At 28.8% G+C, this 25,081-nt stretch overlaps 1 protein-coding gene across 2 annotated transcripts in view; it reads right to left on the bottom strand.

Moving 5' to 3' along the window:
• LOC135931693 (uncharacterized) overlaps window positions 1-21,945 on the bottom strand; it is a 94,019-nt gene extending 72,074 nt beyond the window's left edge. The window contains exons 1-3 of one of the 2 annotated variants that reach the window (XM_065468961.1): window positions 21,850-21,945; window positions 21,679-21,795; window positions 21,065-21,123 (exon numbers count right to left, since the gene is read on the bottom strand). In XM_065468961.1, the coding sequence (XP_065325033.1) occupies window positions 21,065-21,123; window positions 21,679-21,795; window positions 21,850-21,882 (209 nt within the window). In that variant the 5' untranslated portion in view covers window positions 21,883-21,945. Of the gene's footprint in view, window positions 1-1,428; window positions 1,476-21,064; window positions 21,124-21,678; window positions 21,796-21,849 lie in introns of those variants that run through there. The other variant, XM_065468962.1, reaches the window with a different exon arrangement.
• Between the last annotated feature and the right edge of the window lie 3,136 nt (window positions 21,946-25,081).

Genomic DNA, 25,081 nt, shown 5'->3' with positions numbered 1-25,081 from the left:
CAGTGTAGATTTATTTTTTAGCCTTTACAGAGATATTCTTGATAAACATAAGATGCCACCATCCGCAATATATAATATGGATGAAAGTGGGCTAACAACAGTTCAAAATCCTAGTAAAATAATCAAAAGCAAGTGGCAGCTATGACATCTGCTGAGAGAGGAACGCTTGTAACAATAGCTCTCGCTATTAATGCAGTAGGAAATACCATACCACCAATGTTTATTTTCCCAAGGAAAAAATTCTTTGATCACTTTATAAGAAATGGACCTAATGGTTGTATAGGTCGCTCAAATGGGTCCGGCTGGATGCAAGAAGCTGAATTTATGATTTACTTAGAACATTTTGCAGATCATGCAAGGCCACTACCTGAAAGGCCTGTTTTATTGATTAAAGACAATCATAGCTCGCACCAATCTCTTGATGCCATAGATTTTTGCTTAAAATCTGGACACACCACTCATAAAATGCAACCCCTTTACTGCATTTTTGGGCCATTAAAAAAATATTATAACTCTGTAGGCTACTGGATGCACAGCAATCCAAATAAATTATTTAGTATTTATAACATTCCAAAAATAGCAAGAGATATATTACCTCTAGCATTAACTATTAAAAATATTATTAAATCATTTGAGGTAACAGGCATATATCCTTATAATTCTGATATATTTGAAGAAATTGATTATTTACCCATAATTTTTAAAGACAATAGTCAGACATCATTAGAAAAATCAACAAAAGAACCACCTGTAAATTTAGAAAATAATACCTTACTGGCCTAAGAGTCAGAGCCACAAGAGGGAGGCTACAACTTCTCTAAATTATAATGATAATAGTCAATACAAACAAGATAATTTATTTGATATTGAGAATATATATCCACTTCCCGAAATTGTGAGAAATATAGACAACAAAAGAAGGAAAAAATCTGAAATATTTACATCTTCGCCTTATAAAAAAATCCTATTATCAAAAATAAAAAAAAAAAGTAGAGCCAAAATCTCAAAAAAACTTATATTACCTCTGGGTTATAACAAAGACAAAGAGAATGAAAAGAAGTCCAGATTAACTAAAAATATTAAAAAAATAAATGAAAATATTTGCATTTTATGTCACAAAAAATATAAAAAAAATTATGAAAATGAAGATTGGTACTAATGCATGGGTTTTAATGGATGGGCACACGGAAGTTGTGAAAAATTTGATAATTTTTTTATGTGCAATAAATGTAATTAAATACTTATCTTTCACTATGTTTATGATTAAAAAAAAAAATTTTTTACAATTTTTTTCCCCAAATAAAATTTCCTAAATTTTGGTAAATTTTTTTATATAGTTATTGATTATGAATTACAATATTATCAATAAAATTATATGTGTCATAGTCTCTAGTCATACTGATTTTAAATTTTTAAATTTATTTATACCTCTATTTCATGAGTGTCCCAACTATCACATATGTGTGTCCCAACGTACACAGGAGTCTGTCAGGGTTGGGACAAAAAAAAAATTTTTTTAAATTCAATTTTCTAAAAAAATATAAACTTCATAAAATATATATTAATTATTTCAAATAGCCTATACTTCTGGGATTCAGAAGATGTTTTAATTATTCAGGTTAGTCTATTAATATTAAAATTATTAAGGTTTGAAGAAAAATGTCCCAACCATCCCCGGTCTCACCTAAACTTGAGGTTTCGTCACTGACAGGTACCAATATTCCACTACTAGGTCAAATAGTAAAAGTACAATATGAAGGACGAACATTAGAACTACCCCTCATAATTTCAAAAGGATATACAAAAAATCTAATTGGAAGAAACTGGATAACTAAATTTACAAAGAGAAAGAACCATACAAAATAGATAACATTAACATACAAAATGAGTTTCCTCGATTTTACCAAAGAATTGTGCTATTTGAAAGATTCTAAGGAACAAATTATATGAAAAACGAGAAACCAAATTTCTGTAAATCACGTCCAGTACTATATGCATTAAAAGAAAAAGTTAAAGAAGATTTAGAGAGATTGCTAAAAAAAAGGAGTAATTTTTTATTATTAAATATAATATTTATTTTATATATTAATTATGAATTGTAATTAGAAGAAAAATAATAAAATACGATTTTATTTTGTAAAATTAATAAATATTATTTGATAAAAAACATTTGATCCGTAACAAGATGATATATTATTATGTTAGTAATTTACTGAAAAGATATTGAAATTAGTGATCTGCATCGGGCCTAATTTTTCAAGCCCGGCCCGGCCCAAAATTTTTTTTAAAAAGTTTTTACCGGCCCGGCCCGAACCCAAAATTTTTTGAAAATGTTTTGCCGGCCCGGCCCGAAATTTATTTTTTAAAAATTTACCGGCCCGGCCAGGCCCGAATTTATTTAAAATTAATTTTTATAATTACTTAAAATAAAAGACATATGTTATATAGCGTTTAGTTACAATAAATTAAATAAAAATTTTTTATTTTACATAAAAAAATCAATATAAAATTGATAAATTAAGATATATTTAATAAAATTTCCAAAATCCGACCCGACCTGGCCCGAAATTTTTTTAAAAATATTAGGCCCGACCCGACCCGATTATTTAAATTAAATTAGGCTGTCTAACTTTGCAGATCTCTAATTGAAATATTATTATATATTTTATTCTTTTAATTTCTGATTTCAAAACTTTTGTATAAGACCATCAATTATTATATAAGGAGTAATACAATATTTTTTTAATACAATCTACAACTCATCATATAAAATTTATATTTTATCATAAAAGGAAATTCTATGATTTTTATTTTATTGCTATTATAACATATATAAACATAGCAGGACTAAAACAATAATAATGGATGCAGCATTGCAATACCCTGTAACAAATTACAGTATATCTTTGCAAGCAAAACCTTCTTTTGCATTGAAACATTTTGGATCCTTTATATTAAAAACTGACACAAATAATAAGAGAACCAGTGTTTCTGAAGATAGTCTTTTGTAATATATGCTTGCAAATAACACTTGATAAAGATGGTAAATAATTAATTATTTCCAGAATAAATTTTTTGATTATTTTTAAAATATAATTTTTTAGTTATCCAATCAAATCATTTTCAAAAAATATCAGCATATCAAACATAATAAAACATTTACTTGACAAACGACTTATCATATAATAAAAGATAAAAAATGGATCCTGGTAAAGAATTATGTTCTCATGTGTTGCAAGGATTTAATGCCATTCTCTTCTATAAATAATACTGGAATGCAAGATTTTCTAAAGGTTATTTGTAAAATAATTATAATTTTTTATAGTGCAATTTTAATTTTAGTTTTAACTATTAAAATATCTAATTATTTTATAATAGAATATTTAAATAAAACTGATCTCATCCCACATTTAGTATATTTTAAGGCATCATGTTTTTATTATTAACTATTATGTAGAAATATGGCATTATTTCAGATACAAAGCTGGAATAAATAAGATGATGTGTATTTATCAATGAAAGCATTCATATGAACAAATTAACATAGAAATTATATTACCTTTACATTTCACGAAATAGATAATAATTTTAGGTATTTTATACATTAGTGACACATCATGTCACTCAAAAACATACCGCTGAAACTATTCTTTCGCGATAGAAAAAGTTGAAAATGAATTTGATTTAGGGTCCAAGAAAATTTAAATGGTTAAGGATGCAGGACCCAATGTAAAAAGTGTTCGTCTAGGAGAATATGGCCAACATTTATGTTTGGAGCATGGATTACATAATCTAGTGACATCGATGGAATAAAAAAAGTTAATAAAATAGAAAATATCATTTAAAAAAGTGAGAGAAATTATAGTTGCCAACAGCGTATGTAAATATAAACGATATCGAAAATAGAAAATGTTTTGAATCGATATCAATTACATCAGATATTTTAGATTTAGATGTAATGACCCTTTTTATGAATATCGTTTTGGGTTTGATGATGATATTGCAAGTCAAAAATCATATGAGATAAAACATAAAACCTTAAAATTAAATGTGCCTATACATTGGCATAGTACTTTAATAATGCTGGAAAGTGTGAGTGGCAATAAAAAAAACCTATAAATATCCTATTAAATAGAATGAAGAAACCGGATCTCAAATTATTTAACTGATTGGGACTTGATGCATGAATTTTTAAATTTTCCTAAAACCTTCAAAAAAAATGTTGAATTTTTATCCGCCCAAAAAGGATATACTAAAATTTATTCTTATCATTTCATAGTGAAATTAAAAATCATTTAATGTAAAAGAGTATGATAGTCCTCCCATAGCATCCCTTAAACAAAATATGCTTACTAAATTTGATCATAGATTTCCAATAACCGATCTTCATGTAGTATTTTAAAATACATAAATAAGTTTTTTTTTAAAATATTATTTCTCTTTTTTTATTTTTACTTAGGTGTTGGAGCACTTTTGAATCCTCGTTTTCAATCTATAAACATAGTAAATGAATATTTAAAGGAAAAAATATTACTCCGGTGCAATTTTTATGTCAACACATTACCTCTCTGCTGCCTTACACGGACGAATTAATCGAATGTGAAACGATAGAAGTTGCTTCAGAATTCGATTATCTTAAGTCATTGCTACCAAATATTCATCTAATCATAACAATAATTTGGAACAACAAGACTATATAACTAGTCTAGAAAAAGAGTGTTATTCATTATTTTCGCTTATAATTTTGAGATAAAAGATATCTTGATTTTTGGAAGATAAGAGCATTGAATCTTCCTAAACTTTCAATATTAGCTAGAAAGGTCCTGCGCGTTTCAGCCAGGAGCACACCCACATAGCTGGGTTCACTCTGAACTCTAAAGGATCAATATTATGTCTTATAAATCTCAATAAAATAATATTTCATTTATACATGATATTATAACTTAATAAAATAGTTAAATTATAGTTATAAACATAATAAAGCATAAATTTTATTTTAAAAGTGTTTCCACGGAATTTAAAATTTTAATTAAAAAATTTAAGTTAAAAAATTTTTGACGCCGCCGCCGATTTATGTGGCGGCGTCTACATTAGTGTTGTTAAACGGCTCGTTTTTAGTTTTTAAAAACGGCTAACTCAATATTTCATCCATAAAAATATTATGCAAGCCTGAAGATTTGTTCATAGAAGGAACAATGGTCTAGATATATATTATCGAAATCTCGAGGCTTAGGCAATATTTTTCTGGCTAAAATATTGAGTTAGCCATTTATAAAAATCGGCTCAAAACGAGCCGTTTAACAACACTAGTCTAAATCGATTTGCCACCGCCAGCCGATTTTTTTAAAAATGAAACGCCGCCGCTGATAATGCTATCGGCGCATTGGTCTAGGAGTAATAGAAAAAATTAATCATCCATTTTATGCATCCATAGTAATTGTTCAAAAGAAAGATAAAACATTACGAATTTGCGGGGATTTTAAAAGAATTATAAATCAAAATATTAATATTGATTCATACCCAATACCATGAATCCAAGATTTATTAGCCAGTTTGGGAAAAGGAGAGGAATTTTCAATATTGGATCTCTCAGATGCCTATTTTCAAATTAAAATGGGGGAAGAGTCTCAAAAATATCTTGTAATCAATATGCATAGATGATTATTTAAATATACAAGACTACCTTTTGGTATATCGTCTTCTACAGCAATATTTTAACGAGCCATCGAGAATTTATTAAAAGGTTTTGAAGGAGTAGCTTGTTATTTAGATATTATAATAACCGGAGCATGAAACAAATTAAAAAAAGGTATTAAAATGTCTAGAAAATGTAAATTTTTCAAACAAAATGTCGAGTACTTAGGACACAATATATCAAAAAACAGGTTTACAACTAGAGAATAAAATACTGAGGCCTAAAAAAGCACCAGAGCCAACAAACTTAACTAGCAACAGATGCGTCAGGCATAGGAATTGGGGCAGTAATATCCATATAGACGGGGGTGAGAGAAACCAATTGCATTCGCCTCAAGAACGCTTGCAGCCGAGAAAAATTATAGACAAATAGGAAGAGAAGCTCTTGCCATGGGTTACAAAATTCAGTTTATTACGTCCAAGAAAGAATATGCCCACAACATCCACTGCCGGAATACAAAGATGAATTTTATTCAGGGATCCAACCCGAACCTGAACCGTTAAAAACCGGTATTTTTTATCGAACCTAAACCGCTAAAAAATTTATAGCCGAACCTGAACCGAACCGCTAAAATGACTGTGAACCGGTTAGAGGCTCATGATTTTATGCTTATAAAATAAGAGGTAAGTTATTACTAGTGTATTGCAAAAATTTCAATTATATTCGAATTGTTTTAAAAATTATTATCAATCATTTGATTGATAAGTGTCAGTCATAATTTTTATAAACTTTAGTATATTGCCATTTTACAGCTGTCTGAAGGGGAATAATACAGTCCGTGATCGGGGGTCCGGGATGATCAATGACTGGATCCAGGGGGCCGGGTTTTATCGATTTAGTCATGGAATCACTTGGACAACGTAAGTTTTAAAGTTTATTCGAAGCAGAGAAATTACAATTAAAAAAAAGAAATTCTATTACAAAAAAAAATATTAAATGATTAATGGTGTTTTGTTTTCCAGGTTTATAATTTTTAAAACAAAGGGGGAAAGAAAAAGTTGTTATTTAATCGCGATATAATCATTCATGAAACTGGTAAGAACCAGTTTCAAATGCAATATAAAAATAAAGTATAATATATTAATTTCATAACAAAATAAAAGAAGATGGGAGGGAAAACAAAAGAAACAAGGAGAAACAAAAATAAAAGAAATAAGGGGGGGGGATAGAACATAACACTCCTCCCCTCTTAAATACGGCTACCCGGCCGTCGGCGCCGATTTCATTTTTAATTCCTACCAAAATAAACCAAAACGGCATTCGCCGCACCGCTGGTTTAGAGCGGATTTTAAAACAAAGGTAAACCCTACCTTAAGTCAATAAAATAACTAAAACGGCATTCGCCGCACCGCTGGTTCAGAGCGGATTTAAAAACGACTAATAATAAAAAAAAAGGGATTTGTAACAGGTGGAAGACCACAAAAAAATAAATAATCAATATATATAAAATCAAAAAAAAAAGAAAAGTGTTTTTGTGGGAATACGGTATTTTCCTCCCCTCTTAAATATGGCTATCCCGAGGTGGTAGGTTGTTGAATTTGTTTGTACGCTCTTCTTCTTGATTTTCGGGTTCCCGTCGAAGTCGGATATCTCGGCGATGGTATCGTCGGGCTTTTTGAGCTGTTTCCACGTAATAAACGACAGATCCTAGAACCTCTATTATAGTTCCTTTTTCTCATCGTGGATTGGGAATGCTTGGGGGTGTTCGCACCCATACTAGATCCCCATTCCTTAGATCGGGCTGAACCGGTTAGTGTGTGGTGTGAAATGCTGATTTTTCATGGAGGAGGTCTAATGGTCGTCTGATCTTGCGTCCTAGATATAGCATGGCTGGGGTTTGCTTCGTGGTTGGATGTGGAGTGTTTCTATAGGCTATTAGGAAGTTGGTAAGCTGGGTTTGAATTTCTGTGCGGGGAAATCCTCTTATAGCATTTTTAAAGGTTCGTACGAATCGTTCCGCTATTCCATTACTTTGGGGGGAGTACCGGGGGGGGTGTAGATATGGGTTATTCCATGGCGTTCACAATATTGGTTGAATTCGTGGCTTACAAACTGGGGTCCGTTGTCGGTTATGAGGTTTCGCGGATAGCCTAGGTGATTAAAAATGCATTCTAACGCTGTTAGGAGTGCCTTGGATGTAGTGTTATTCAAGCGGGCTATTTCTGGCCATTTGGAATAAGCATCTACTAGAATTAGCCAATGTATTTGATGTATGGGTCCAGCGAGGTCGACGTGTACCATTTCTCCCACTGTGCGGGCGACGGGCCAGTGGTGTAGTAATCTCTGGGGGAAGTTTTCTTTGAAGAGTTGACAACGGTTGCATATTTCACTGATTTTTGTGATATCCTTATTTAATTGGGGCCACCAGACATAAATCCTTGCGGTTTCCTTCATTCGAACAATTCCCGGGTGTCCACTATGAATCTCTTGTAAGATAGCGGGTCGTAAGGTTTTGGGAATGATTAACCGGGTTCCCCGGACAATTATCTCCCCGTCTATTGACAATTCATCTTTTATGTTCCAATATTCTTGTAATTCGGTGGTTGTTATCTGGGGGGGGGGGGGCAGCCATTTCGTATATTTTCTTTGATCTGTGATAATTCTGGGTCTTGCATTGTTATGGATTCTATTTTATCTCTAGTGAAGGGTAGGTCTTTAATACGGGTCTGTAGAATTTGGTTTACCTCGGTTTCATCTTGATGGTCGATGTTAGGGAGCGGTAGTCGGGAAAGAGCGTCGGCATTCATATTTGTGGGCCCTGTTTTGTATTGGATGTTGAAATTGAAGCCCGATAATGTTACTCCCCATCGTTGTAATCTTGCGGAAGTCATGGTTGAGATCCCAATTTTTTTTCCATATATGGCTAGTATGGGCTTATGGTCTGTGTTTATGATGAATGGTCTTCCTAGCAGGAATTGTCGGAATCTCTTAACGGCAAAAACAATGGCCAAGGCTTCCTTCTCTACGGTGGAATAGTTAATTTCGGCCTTCGATAACGTTCGGGAAGCATAGGCTATAGGTTTCTCGATATTGTTATCCCATAGATGTGATAGAACGGCTCCTAAACCATAAGCGGAAGCATCACAAGATAGAGTGAGGGTGGTTTCGAGGTTGTAGTTGCAAAGGATTTGGGGGGAAATCAATAGGGTCTTGATGGAATTGAAACTGTCAGATGTGGTTTGGCTCCAGTTGAACTTTACCCCTTGGTGTAATAGATCGTATAACGGTTTAGCTATGGTAGACATGTTTGGTATAAATTTTGCATAATAGGTAACGAGACCAATGAAGGATCGCACTTCGTGAACGTTTTTTGGAACGGGACAATTTTTGATAGATTCTGTTGTTCTAGGACTAGGAGTTAACCAGTCTGCATTAATGATGTGGCCCAAATATTCCACTGAGGGTTGCGCTAATTTGCATTTTTTTAGATTTATTCTTAAATTAAAATCATCCAATCGTGTGAAGAGCTGATGCAAATTGAACCAGTGTTCCGCCGGAGTTTTCCCTGATACTAGAATATCGTCTAAATAAGTGACGGTCTTTTTACAAGAATATTGGAACATAAAAGATGAATTGTCAATAGACGGGGAGATAATTGTCCGGGGAACCCGGTTAATCATTCCCAAAACCTTACGACCCGCTATCTTACAAGAGATTCATAGTGGACACCCGGGAAGTTCGAATGAAGGAAACCGCAAGGATTTATGTCTGGTGGCCCCAATTAAATAAGGATATCACAAAAATCAGTGAAATATGCAACCGTTGTCAACTATTCAAAAAAAACTTCCCCCAGAGATTACTACACCACTGGCCCGTCGCCCGCACAGTGGGAGAAATGGTACACGTCGACCTCGCTGGACCCATACATCAAATACATTGGCTAATTCTAGTAGATGCTTATTCCAAATGGCCAGAAATAGCCCGCTTGAATAACACTACATCCAAGGCACTCCTAACAGCGTTAGAATGCATTTTTAATCACCTAGGCTATCCGCGAAACCTCATAACCGACAACGGACCCCAGTTTGTAAGCCACGAATTCAACCAATATTGTGAACGCCATGGAATAACCCATATCTACACCCCCCCCCGTACTCCCCCCAAAGTAATGGAATAGCGGAACGATTCGTACGAACCTTTAAAAATGCTATAAGAGGATTTCCCCGCACAGAAATTCAAACCCAGCTTACCAACTTCCTAATAGCCTATAGAAACACTCCACATCCAACCACGAAGCAAACCCCAGCCATGCTATATCTAGGACGCAAGATCAGACGACCATTAGACCTCCTCCATGAAAAATCAGCATTTCACACCACACACTACCCGGTTCAGCCCGATCTAAGGAATGGGGATCTAGTATGGGTGCGAACACCCCCAAGCATTCCCAACCCACGATGGGAAAAAGGAACTATAATAGAGGTTCTAGGATCTGTCGTTTATTAAGTGGAAACAGCTCAAAAAGCCCGACGATACCATCGCCGAGATATCCGACTTCGACGGGAACCCGAAAATCAAGAAGAAGAGCATACAAACAAATTCAACAACCTACCACCCCGGGATAGCCGTATTTAAGAGGGGAGGAAAATACCGTATTCCCACAAAAACACCTTTCTTTTTTTTTTTGATTTTATATATATTGATTATTTATTTTTTTGTGGTCTTCCACCTGTTACAAATTCCTTTTTTTTTATTATTAGTCGTTTTTAAATCCGCTCTGAACCAGCGGTGCGGCGAATGCCGTTTTAGTTATTTTATTGACTTAAGGTAGGGATTACCTTTGTTTTTAAATCCGCTCTAAACCAGCGGTGCGGCGAATGCCGTTTTAGTTATTTTATTTACTTAAGGTAGGGTTTACCTTTGTTTTTAAATCCGCTCTAAACCAGCGGTGCGGCGAATGCCGTTTTGGTTTATTTTTGGTAGGAATTAAAAATGAAATCGGCGCCGACGGCCGGGTAGCCGTATTTAAGAGGGGAGGAGTGTTATGTTCTATCCCCCCCTTATTTCTTTTATTTTTGTTTCTCCTTGTTTCTTTTGTTTTCCCATCTTCTTTTATTTTGTTATGAAATTAATATATTATACTTTATTTTTATATTGCATTTGAAACTGGTTCTTACCAGTTTCATGAATGATTATATCGCGATTAAATAACAACTTTTTCTTTCTCCCTTTGTTTTAAAAATTATAAAGGTGGAAAACAAAACACCATTAATCATTTAATATTTTTTTTTTGTAATAGAATTTCTTTTTTTTAATTGTAATTTCTCTGATTCGAATAAACTTTAAAACTTACGTTGTCCAAGTGATTCCATGACTAAATCGATAAAACCCGGCCCCCTGGATCCAGTCATTGACCATCCCGGACCCCCGATCACGGACTGTATTATTCCCCTTCAGACTGGGGGACCCATCGGTCCAAACTCAACACTCAAATTAATAGATGATAGCGGTTTTAAAAAAATTCTTGATCCTATATTAGAAGACGTGGGTAAAATTAAAATTAATTCTTAAAATATTCAATCTAATGTTGCAGAATAATCCTTAAGTATTTGGCAAAATATAATCAAAGAAATAAATATTATATTTAATTTTTCTAAAGAACTAGGTTAAATAAAACTATGAATTTTTTAAACTTTGGAGAAATGAGAGTAATCGATGCCCATAATTATTTAAATTATTTGATATCATACTGGTAGTGCTAGCTAACCAAATTAGTGTGGAAAAATGTTTTTCAACAATTAATTTATACTATCTCTTTATAGATGTAATTTGAGTGAGACGAATCTTGAAAATATACTAATTGTGCGGCCTAATAAAAAATTTTTAAGTAAATAAAGTTAAATATTGTTCATATTAAATTTAATCATTGATATTTATTTGTATTATTTATAATTTAAATATTATTTTATAATCTGCAATTAATAAAAATAAAGGTTTTATGTATAAGTTTTTTATTTTAATTAGTGTTGCGTAATCGGCTAATTTAAGCCGACTATAAAACGGTTTAGCCGAGATTTTAGGTGAATAAATAGGCTAAGCAGCCTAATTAGGCTAAGCTTAAAAATTGGCAAAAATAGATTAATCAAAAATTCTGCATCGATGCCTAGCATTAATTATTATTTATTTTATTTATATTTAATGTAAATATTTTATTATTATCAACAAATAAACATGATATGATTTAATATTTTTTATTTTGAAATGAAAATTAATTTATTTATTTGATATTTTTTTAATAAAAAAAATAATATGCTGCTATTGTAAAAATGTAATATTCTTTTTAATATAATTTATTAGTGATTTTCACAATCTTCTTTGTAAATACATCTTTTATTGAGGAATTATATTGTAAATTTGGTTACTGCCACTCTCTGGGGATATATAATTTTTTTTTATGTTATTTTTTTTATGTTATTTTTATATGATATTTTTTTATATTTTTTTTATCAATTTTTTATTTTTAAGTTATATTTTTGAGAATTTTGCATACAAATTTAATTTTTTTTTGTGGTAAAATATAGGAATATTTAAGTTATATTTAGGAGAATTTTGCATACAAATTTAATTTTTTTTGTGGTAAAATATTTAAATTATTTTTATAGGAGAATTTTGCCTACAAATTATATTTTTTATTTAAGATATTTAAAAAGTTTTTTCTATAAATTTTTATTTAAGATATTTAAAAAAGTTTTTTCTATAAATTTTTATTTAAGATATTTTGAAAAATTTTTTCTACAAAATGTTGTATTAGGGATAAAAAAATATAGGAATTCTTAATTCCGCATCGTTTATATAAGGGGGAAGAGAGGGGGCAGGAGAATTTGCCTACAAATTTTTTTAAAAAAATTTTTTTTTAAATAATTTTTACTTCCGATTATTCTTCTATACAATCTTAATATTATTTCCTCTTTTTTTATAAAATGAATATTTTTAAAGTGGGTCTATATACCCAAAATGATGAAACAACTTATGAGTTTTGTCTAAACAACCATTTAATACCTTCAGGAATACAACATACTTGTTGCAATTCCATAATGAGGGTAGAAAAAAACAAGAATAGTTTGCGACCGATGCAATAGGTGTCGTAGATCACATTCGATATGGAAAGGTAATATTAATTTTGATATTATAAATGACCAATTTTTAGATTCTATTTTTGAGGGATTCGAGATTGAAAAATTTTTAAGACTAGTGTACTTGTACATAAGTACTAATTCTTTAAAAAATATTCAAAAACCAAATTATTTTTAGGCCGTTATACAATTTTAAATGTTCGATAGAATTAGATTATGATAGGAATGCATTTTCTAGATGGTAATTTAAAGTAAAATTCGTAAACATGTGGGTTCCATATAGCTTCCAATTATTCAAAGATCGGGGGACCCGGCCACATTATTGAAATTGATGAAACTCATGTGTGGAAGCGCAAATATAATCGTGGTCGGCATTTGACCTCTGAGGCTATATGGATCATTGGTGGCATATGTCGGGAGACTAATGAAATTTTTCTGACTGCTACAACAACAAGGGATCAAGATACAACACTGCGTATGGTTAAAGATAATGTGATGCAAGATTCGACGATAATGACTGACTCGTGGTTAGGGTATGCAAATATATTTTTCCTGTAAATCAAAAGTGGTAATATATTTAAATCTATTTATCTTAGATATAATAGGCTAGAACAAGCTAATTATATCCATTATCGGGTCAATCATTCTCGAAATTTTGTTGATCCTAATGACAGATCCATCCATACCCAAAAAGTCGAAAGGCTATGGCGGGATCTAAAAACAAACTATAAAAGACATGGGGATCGCGATAATATTCATGAATATCTTCTTGAATATAGATATTTTAGAAAATATAAATTGTTAAATCGTTCTGACATTTTTATTCATTTTATAAATGATTGTATTAACTTTAATAATATATTTCAATTCAATGAATAAAATTGAGTATTTAATAATACTATATATCGTGTATAAATTTGAATACTATATTTAATTGCGTCATTTAATACTATATTTCGATTTAACCCTTCACTAGAAAGGTTAAAAATCACTTAAACTTCAAAGGTGGGGTCAATAAAAATTTGTAGTTTAATTAAATAAAAAATATAATTTGTAGGCAAAATTCTCCTATAAAAATAATTTAAATATTTTACCACAAAAAAAATTAGTATTGATAACATATTTAACATAAAACAACATTAAAAAAATCCAGGACGGGCTGGCCCTGAATATATAAAGTACGGACTAAAAATTCTGGCCAGGCCTAATTTTTTTTTGAAAAAAGGAGCCGGAACGAAATTTTTATATTTTAAAAATTAGGGTCATGCAAATAACACCTCTACTACTATCTCATAAATTACTTATTTACAAAAACTACATTTAAAAATTCATCACTTAATATGAATAAAAATCACCTTTAAAAATATTTATTAATATTTACATTAAATTTTATGAAAAAATAGAAAAAAAAATATCGAGTTAATAATTGATTATTTATCAATCAAATTATCTTTAGCTTAAAAAAAATAAATATTTGTATTTTAATTTCTTAACCTATAAAATTAATTATAGCACTAATTTTAACCCATTTGCTTCAAAAAACTTAAAAATAACGATTATGACAATTGTCGCTTATCTAGAGTACTTCTTCACTAAATTTTTATTTAAACATGTTATAAATACTTATTTTAAAATATTTTCGTCAATAAAATTCAAAAAACTTTAAAAATAACATGACAATTGTCACTTTTCTACGGTACATCTTCACTAATTTTATTTAAACATGTTATCAATACTTATTTTAGCCTATTTTCGTCAAAAAAATTCAAATAACTTTAAAATCTACGATTATGACAATTGTCACTTATCTGTGATACATCTTCACTAAATTTTTATTTAAACATGTTATCAATACTTATTTTAGCCCATTTACATAAAAAAATTCAAAAAACTTTAAAAACTACGATTATGACAATTGTCACTTATCTATGGTGCATCTTTACTAAATTTTATTTAAGCATGTTATCAATACTTATTTTAACATATTTTCGTCAAAAAAAATCAAAAAACTTTGAAAATAACGATTATGACAATTTTCACTTTTCTATGGTACATCTTCACTAAATTTTTATTTAACCCGTTACTGGTTAAAGGTACATATATGCACCACCTCCTATATACCGTATTTTAACATAGTAGTTTTTTTTTTAAAAATAATAAAAAAGATTTTTATATAGTTCAGACATTGTACTTCAAAACTGGAAAAGAAAAATATGAAAAAAATATTTTTTTATGCCCCTAAGAAACCCTCAAACTTTGCGAATTTATGAGGTCTAAAATGCAAAATTTTCTAAGTGATCTCACGAGCATATTATAAAATTATTTCGATGAAAACTAGTGTGTATATATTCTTTATAGATATATCAATATTTATCAATCATTTTTGAATTTTTAAATAATTAATATTTTAGTAGGTAACCACATAAAGTTGACTGGTGCATATATGCACCGTTAACCATCTAGCAGTATATATTATTTAAAAAAATTCAAACAAATGAAATTTAACATAATGAATTATAATTTTTTATATTATACTTAAAACCACTACCGTCACTAAGGGTGGGAAGGGGAGGGGTGGGTGGCTCGAGCCCCTTAAGAATTTTTAAAAAAAATTTTATACCCAAAAAAGACCTTTTGAAAATAATTTAAAAAAAAATTTTTCCCCTGAGATTAAATCGAATAATATATTGTTCCTATTATAATTTTTTATCCCGATCAAATTATATGAAATTATTAGGTTCATAAATATTCAAAAGTTTAAAATTATTTTTAGCCTCTTCCTTTCTGAAGATTTTATTTTATTTATATAAAATATTATGCACCTGTTTTGTCAATTCAATCAAAATTATCAAAATAATAGATGACTAATAAAAAAATCAAGATTCTACGAAAATAATTTGTCTAGATATTTAATTTTTAATAAATTTTTTTAATGAAACGTTTTCTAACAATTGAACAAGCGCTTGCTCAACTTTTTGAAGAGGAACCAATTGAAGAAAGAGATATGGTTATAATTCCGCCAAACCCCTCTGCAGTTAGTGATGAAGAAGATTTCGATGAAAATGACTTAACAAATGTCGGAGTTTTGCCTTCAGATACAGCTGGAGAATTGGAGATTCATAATTCAGTTGATGACGACCTTCCAGAACCATATTCTACAAGAAGCTATTCTCGAATTTCTCACAATTTAAAATGGAGAAAAACGGATGCAATATATTCTTCAAGCCCTTTCAATGGAGAAAAGGAAGATGTAATAAAACTTGAAAATGATTTACATGGTAAAAGTCCATCAGATATATTTTGTTTAATTTTCGACGAAGACTTATATTCCCTAATTGTAGAACAAAGTAATATTTATGCTAAACAAATGAATAGACCTAACATATGCATAACCATCCAAGATATTCAGAGATTTATTGGAATTCTATTATTTACTGGATATCATTCTCTCCCACAAGAAAGAATGTACTGGTCTAATGACAGCGATATTTCTATTCCAATAATCCGGGATACAATGACCCAATTACAATTTCGAAATTTGAAATATAATATCCATTTGGCAGACAATACTAAAATAGATATACATGATAGATTTTATAAAGTTAGGCCTTACATTAATATATTGAATAATAAATTTCAGCAATTCGGAATTTTTAAACATCATTTATCAATAGATGAACAGATGATACCATATCGAGGAAGACATTCTTGCAAAATGTTCATAAAAGGAAAACCAATTAGATTCGGATACAAGTCTTGGATATTGGCCTCTTCCGACGGTTACGTATTCTCATTTGATATATATCAAGGAAAAAGCGAAAATAAATATGAATATGGATTAGGTGGAAATGTAATCATAAAATTATTAAAGGCATTGCAAAAACCAAATTATCATAAAATATATTTTGATAATTTCTTTACATCATTTAAACTCTTGTCATACTTAAAACATGGGATATTTTGCAACTGGAACTGTGAGGGACAATAGAATAGAGCATTGCCCAGTTGAATCTATAAAGGTTGTAGCAAAAAAAGAAAGAGGATATTATGATTATAGGTTTGAAAAATTAAACGAAATATTTGTAGTTCGTTGGAATGATAATTCGGTGGTGACCGTTGCATCGACATGCCACACTATCTCTTTGCTTTCTAATGTTTCAAGATATTCTAAGAAAATATCTTCTAAAATAAAAATTCCTCAGCCAAATATGGTAACTGCTTATAACAAACACATGGGTGGAGTTGATCTATGTGATAATCTAATATCTACATATAGAATAAAAATAAGAGGAAAAAAATGGTGGTGGCCAATATTCACCAATTTTATTGATGTAGCTTTGGTAAATTCATGGAAAATCTGGAAATTCGTGAATCGAGATGACAAGAAGAGTTTGCTTGCATTTAGACGAGAAGTTACTAACTACCTCCTTCGAACGCCAGTAAAAATTGAAAAAAATTCAAGTACAGGTCACGCCAGCCAGTTTGCATTACAGTGTGAAAACCCTATTGATTCATATGGACATTATTTATCCAAAATTATAGATGGAAAAAGACGAAGATGCAGATATTGCCATACGCACTCAAGATATATGTGCCAAACATGTCAAATCGCACTCCATATTAAATGTTTCAAGGATTTTCATAATATATAAACATTTTCTCGTTTTTATTATAAATTACAAAAAAAGAATAAAGATATTTGTTGTTTTTTTGATCTTATAGTATTTTATATAATTTTTATCTTTTTTAACCTCTTAATGGTTAACGGTGCATATATGCACCAGGCTAGATTTTCTATTTAGGATTATTTTTTTGGCTGATTTTTTTAGAATATCATATTTGAGCATTAATCAATATAATTTGAAAAAATTGAGCATTTTTATCCACTAGAAAAATCTTGACCATTAATGGGTTAAACATGTTATCAATACTTATTTTAACATATATTCGTCAAAAATATTGAAAAAACTTTAAAAATAACGATTATGACAATTCTCACATTAAAAAATATTATCCTTAAAAAGTTCATATAAAAATAACATCAAAAAAGTTTAATATAAATATTTTTAAATAATTATTTTAAAAAAACACCTCATTTAATAAAAAAAGATAATTTTACAAAATTGATAAAAAAAAATTATAAAAGATTTCACCTAAAAGATTGTTTTTTTATCTAATAAAATTTGCAATATAATTCCTCAATAAAAGATGTATTTACAAAGAAGATTGTAAAAATCACTAATAAATTATATTAAAAAGAATATTACATTTTTACAATAGCAGCATATTATTTTCTTTATTAAAAAAAATCAAATAAATAAATTTATTTTTATTTCAAAATAAAACAATATAAATAAAAAATATTAAATCATATGTTTATTTGCTGATAATAATAAAATATTTACATTAAATATAAATAAAATAAATTGTTTTACAAAAATAAAAAAATAATAATTAATGCTAGGCATCGATGCAGCATTTTTAACTAATTTATTTTAGCCAATTTTTAGGCTTAGCCTAATTAAGTTTAGCCGATTTTTAGGCTTAGCCTTATTAGGCTTAGGCGTAGTTTAATTAGCCGATTATGCAAAACTAATTTTAATGATGAAATAAAAAAAATATACCTACCTATACATAATTCGAATGTAGATTTGAATACAAAAATGTTCAAACCGGTTTTTGGAGGTTCGAACCTACCCGATATATTTATTTTTTACGAACCGAACCTGAACCTTGGACCGTTATTTTTATCCGAACCGATATTTGTTTCGGTTTGGATCCCTGGTTTTATTATTAGCAAATAGTGAATTCAAAAGGAGTATAGCCAATGATGACATGCTATCTTGATTACCTATACAGGGAACCACAATATCCAAAAAAGAAACACTTGATCAAATACAGGGTATACAATAGACGAATGGCCAATAAACTACGATATATGCTTAAAGGAGTATAGCCAAAAAAAGAGGAAATCACAACAGGGAGAGGTTGTTTACTATGGAGAACTAAAATGATAATATCATAACAATACCGAAAGGAAATAGATGGATCGATGATATCACGGAACTGGCTGAGATTGGCAAGAGAGGAGGCGACGAGATTGTATGGAGAAATGATAGACGAGATGAGAGGAAATACCCCAACAAGATAGAGCGAAGGAAGAGAAGTCCCATATGATCAGCCTCGACCCAGACAGTGTTGGGCGTGTAAAGGAGACTATCTTATGAGATATTATACAAGTCAAGGAATTACTATCAATGGGAAACGAGTAATAGTACAAGAGGAGACACCGCAATTATTGAATGAAGAAACACGTCAGGTTCCCTAGATAGAGGTATCTAAGGGAAGAGGTGTTGTGAATGTCGAGAAAATTTGACTAATAAAGATAAATAAAAATAAATATATGTAAAATTGTAAAGGAAGCGATTAAATCATTTACAATGTTAAATTGAATGAAGGATAAATGATTTTTTAATGTATTAAATTTTGTATTTTAAGAAAGAAAAAAGTTTTTTTTGAGATAGTTTTTTTTTATAGCTTTAAATTATGTTAAGTGTGATAAAATTTACGTATTGTTGTTTTTTTGTAATTTTATAGCATAAATAAAGTTAATTGTATTAAATTTGTAATTTTGGTGATATATTTAATTGTGGCATAACAGTTAATCTGGCATTACAATTTCAAAATAAAACAGTAGTGATAGATGCTAGTAGTCACTGGCCAGAAATAGTAGTATAACCATCGAAAGCACGATAAAAATATTAAGAAATATCTTTGCTAGATTCGGATCTTACGATAATCGTTTCTGATAACGGGCCATAATTCAGCAGTAAAGAATTCAATGATTTTTGCGAAAAAAAACGGAATACAATTAGCTCACGGAATACAATTACCACACGGAATCCATACCATCATCAGACTAACGGCATGGCCGAACGTTTAGTTCGAACTTTTATACAGCATGAATTAAAGAAACGAGGAGAATTTGTAAACTAGTTTAGCTATTTTTCTCAACAATTACCGAAATACATCAGGGTCAGAAAATGAACCATGTCCCACTGAAATGCTACTAAAAATTAAACCTAGAGGATTGTTAGACCAAATATTCGAATGGGGGAACAAAAAAGAGAAGTTAGAATATTACACTCAGAAATTCGAGAATGAAAAAGCATGGTCGCGCATTTACAATAATAAAGAAAAAAATGGAAAAGGCCATTAATAAAATTTGGATCACTACGATATGAAGTATAGAGGGCAAAACGGTTATAGGTCATACTGATCAATTAAGGAAAAGAAAGAAATATATTAACCAAAGTACGAAGTAGAAGAGAGAACCAAAGAGATAGTAAACAAAGAGGACGTAGTAAACAATAACGATGAAATGAACCTATCTAGAGGGAGGATAATGATACAAGTCAAGATGCTGATAGGAAATATTACACAAAAGTTAGAAACTACAAGTCAAGATTGATAATGGAAAATAATACAGACAAAACCAATTAGATTAGGGAAAATGTTATGTATTAAATTGTTGTTATTTTTTGTAAAATATTTATTTTATTATTTTTGGATAATTTTGTGAATTTGAATACACATGAAAAATATGATTTTATGGAAAAATATACTTCAAGAATTACAAAAATATACATTAAAAATTACTTCAATAATATATTTTAGTAAAATTATTAAATGCCCAATTAAAGTACCCAAAATTTTCTTAATTTGGACAGTGAGGATGAAAAACAAAACCTTAGAAGACATATCAAACATTAATTCAAATGTAATTATTTTTCATTATATTTTTTTATATAAAATGATATTATATAATTATTCTAAAAAAAAGTTTTAAAAAATCTTGTTTACTGTTAAAGTTATGACAATTCAACAGTTTAGTCATAACTTTAATAAAGTAACTCCATACCTAAAATAGAATTTTATTTTTATGCTGGCACAAAAATATATAAATTTTTGAGTCAGGTTGAGCTCTTGGGTCTGAAAAATAAATATTTTTTTGGGCTGGTCTTGAGCAGAAGAAAGAAGAAAAAAACAGGACTTTAAAGTAAGTAAGTATAGCAATCATTATATATGATAATTTATTTGTCTAAGCTAACTAAAATTACCAGTTTGAAAAATATCTTTAAAATATTCATTTTTTGATGATTTTTTCTAAAGGAAAAAATTTTCTGATCAAGTTTTACCTAAAAATAATAAATATTTGTTGAAAATAATATTTTTATATTTTTTTCCTCTAAAAGTAGCATTTATATCATATTTTAAAAAATATATATTCTTTTACCATTTCATATCAACAATTTTGTAGAGAGTTGAAGCAGCAAAATAACGAATTTCTATGGGCTTTAAATAAAATAAATTATACTTATAAGAAATTTTAAGAATGAAATAATTAAAGCAAAAGTAATATTTCTCTAAATCTAAATAACTTTTATATTAGTAAAGATGCTTCTATTAAATATTTCAAGAATTATTCTATATATGAAACATTCGAATATTATATATATTATAGTAAATTTATGATGTTAATAAATTTTAAATCAGGGTTGGGCAGCATATACTAGATACTTTTATGTATTTATAGAGCCTCCACATCCCCTACATGTCATCTAATAATTTTAGATACAAGGTTTATCAAAATATTTTCTAACATCAATAAAGTATATATAAATGGTTATTGATGCTTTTAAGTAATAAATGGTTATTGATGCTTTTAAGTAAAAAATTGTTATTTGTACTATAAAAATTTTATAAAGGGCAATAGGGAATGTATTTTTAAATACTATTTTTCAAGTGTATATATTCAAATATATTTACAAGAATACTTGCCCAGCCCTGATTTAAATATAAACTTTCTTTTATACAATATAAAAAAAATATTAAATTTGAATTGTAAACTTTTATGTTTTGTAAGAGTGGCCATAACCTTAAAGCAATTTCTGTATTTTGAATTATGTTTAAATAGTTATGTATATTTTTATCATGTATTCCTTTGCAGTAAAAGTTTCCTATAGCCTAATAAAAAAAAATAGAATATAATAAATTTTATTATCTATTTATAAAAAAAACTTCCTCAATCTTTACAATATCTTGCATTTCCATCTTCTTATTTTATTTTATCTGAAATGTTTTAGGTTTAAACCATCTGCTAAAAATATGTCATTGGATTTGCCTAACTTTGATCATAAAGTCATTTGATAAATTTGGTTCTGATTGGTCTATTTAATCGCGGTAAATTAAAATCATTTAAAAACATTATGCTTAATACTGTAGCTGATAATTTAAGACTATTAGTTAAAAGAAGAAATGAATACCCTAACCCTAACCATAACCCTAACCCTAACCTATAAATTCATATGAATAAAAAAATCGTACATTTTGACCTAAAATGGACCAAATGGACCATTTTACGATCAAAATAATACGATCAAAGGAGGCCCTCCCTGTCATTGCAGTTCCATGTGATCGGTATTTAGATGATCAGGCCATGACTGCTACTAACGCCCGTGATATTTAGTGAAAAAACTAAATATCACAACTAAATATCACACCCTCGTTTATTAAAGCTCAAAACTGATATGCCCTTATATTTAAAAGATGTGTTTAATTCTTCCATTTTTTAATAATTATAATTTTTATCTTGTGAAAATCTATTAAGGTAATATTTTATTATAATAATCTAAAAGTATTTTTATTGATCTTAAGGAGTAACAATTAAGAGGAATATAAGATGAACTTAGCCATATTTTCAAATATCAATATCATTCAAAATAATTTTAGGTGAATTCTGGAAATGAAATCAAAATAATTTTAGCTGAATTCAAATGAAAAATGATAGCCCAGCCCAATTTTTAAAATCAAGCATGGTCCAGATCTGTAATTCTGATATTTCAAATAAAACTAAGATGACATAAATTTTGTGAAAGGATTAGGAAATAACTAATATAAATTAAAGATACGCCTTTTTTTAAATGTTACAATGACAGTCAAGAAGATCTACTTATTAACCTAAGCTTATGAAATTGAAACAGTTACATATGCACAACACAATCTCCTATAGCAAACAATTCAAATTGAAAAACTAAAAAATATGAGTATGGATTTATGAATGAAATAAATACTTTTTGATTATGTCCATTAATTATAACCATATTTAATATGAAAAATATAAATAAAAAAGGTACCTAAAAATAAATTCCTTAGTTTTATATGGTATTTGATGAATTTTGACATAAAATTTATTTTTAGTTTTAACATCTGCAAATTAAAAAATAATTTGAACCCAAGTTTTTTTTAAAGCACCCTAATATTTAATCAAAAAATATTAATTTATAAAATTTTAAATGCCTTGTAATAATCTCAAATACTCTATTTTTTTATTAATAAATAAGAATTAAAAACATTTTTTTATATTTATCTGGTTTCTTAGATTTTAAGCCTTCTGCAACTTCTAAGGCATTAATTTGCTTTTTTTTGTTCAAATTTTATTTATTATACATGGGTAAATACAGATATTTACATTTAATCACTATGACCAATAGTCAAAACTGACAATTAACCTTCTAAAATTTAATAATATATTATTCTAAATGATAAGAAAATTTTTCTTTATTTTTCATAAAATAATTTGAAATGATAACTACAGAAAAAATACTTAATACTTTATAGCATGTAGGGGTGGGGGGGGGAGATATACATACTCTAGTTGTATAAAAAATGTTATTACCTATTTTTTTGCATGGATCTTTTAGCTTAATATTTGTAAGTAAAGTATATATATCTGCAAAATAATTTTTAATTTTGTTTTATTATTCAGCAGTTATAATGGTTTTTTGGAGCTTGGGATTGCATAGACCAACCTAATCATGCCCATTATGTGGGTTTTCCACCTGATTTGAAGAGTTAAACAATAAAATTTTTTAATAAACAGTTATTGAAATGAATTGATAATATATTATTTACATGATAAAAATAGGCTACAAATATACTTTTATGCACAAATAAAATTTAACTAGATAACTACTTTTTATTAAAATAAAAATGCCTCAGGCATATATGTTTATAAATGAATTGATAATTGTTAATATACAAATTTTGAATAAAATTTATATACTTTTTTCTTTTTAAATTATAAATGACCTTTTCGTAAATTTTTTTTTACTTTTTATAAAATATAAGGACGAACCTATCGAAATTCTTTTTTTATATAACCTTTTAAAAAACTTATTATTTTAATACGTAAAAATGTAAATTTAAAATGTATATATAGAGCACAAAATGTTAAATATTTTAGTGTTAAAAATGTTAAATAAATATTAATAAAATATAATTTTTTAATTTTTATCGCCTTCCAGTAAATTATAATGGTGGCAGAATATTTCTTAATCATTGAGCTACCAATAGAAATAAGTATAAAAAGAATTTTTGATGATAAAAAAAGAGATTGGACATATAAATTACATGAAAGCAAAACTATAATTCTAATACGATATGATAGACTTGACGACATGCAACAGGCCTAAACTTATAAATGGAAAGGAATATATTAATGCCAATGGGAGATTGTTTATACTGAAGGCAAAACGATATCAGAGACGTTAAAGAAATTATCAATATTTATCGTATTATATTTAAATAAATATATATAATATATTTTAGTTATAAAATATTGATGTGATATAATAAAAGTATAAAACCTTTAGTAAACGTAAAAAATACTATTATTGAATGTCCAAATTATAATAATAGTGTTGAAGTCTTTTTAAAAAAATTTGATAATATTTTTAAGGATCCACAATATTCTGACGCAGAAAAAGCTTACGCATTCACGCAAAAATTACCTGAAGAACAATACCTTAAACTAGAAGCAATATGTACTCTTACAGAATTTTGCAATCCGTCAATCGTTCTTGAAAGATTCAAACTATTACACCCAGACAAATCGTATATAACGTATCTAAAAGAATTTAGTGAAGTGGTACAAGATAAAAATGAAACATTCAGTAATTGGGTAACTAGATTATGTATATTAAGTAATAAATGCAGATTCAGTAATTATAGTAGAGAAATCGAGAGAATAAAAATATTTTAAACTAATAAAGAGATACGTCAGAAAATTTCACATATAGAAAGTATAGATATATCAGAGATAATAAAAAAAGGAAAAGAGATTGAGGAAGAAGAAGCATATGATAAAATAATTAATAAAATAGATAACATAAAAATAGAAGGAGACACAACGGAAGTAAAACAAATAGAAATGCAGAAAGATAATCAAGCGGATACGGATAGAAGGATAATA

The sequence above is a fragment of the Gordionus sp. m RMFG-2023 genome, chromosome 1, assembly GCF_954871325.1.
Source record: "Gordionus sp. m RMFG-2023 chromosome 1, tfGorSpeb1-WG-v2, whole genome shotgun sequence".
In the NCBI taxonomy this organism is placed as follows: domain Eukaryota; kingdom Metazoa; phylum Nematomorpha; class Gordioida; order Chordodea; family Parachordodidae; genus Gordionus; species Gordionus sp. m RMFG-2023.
This window is presented reverse-complemented; position numbering and strand designations above follow the sequence as displayed.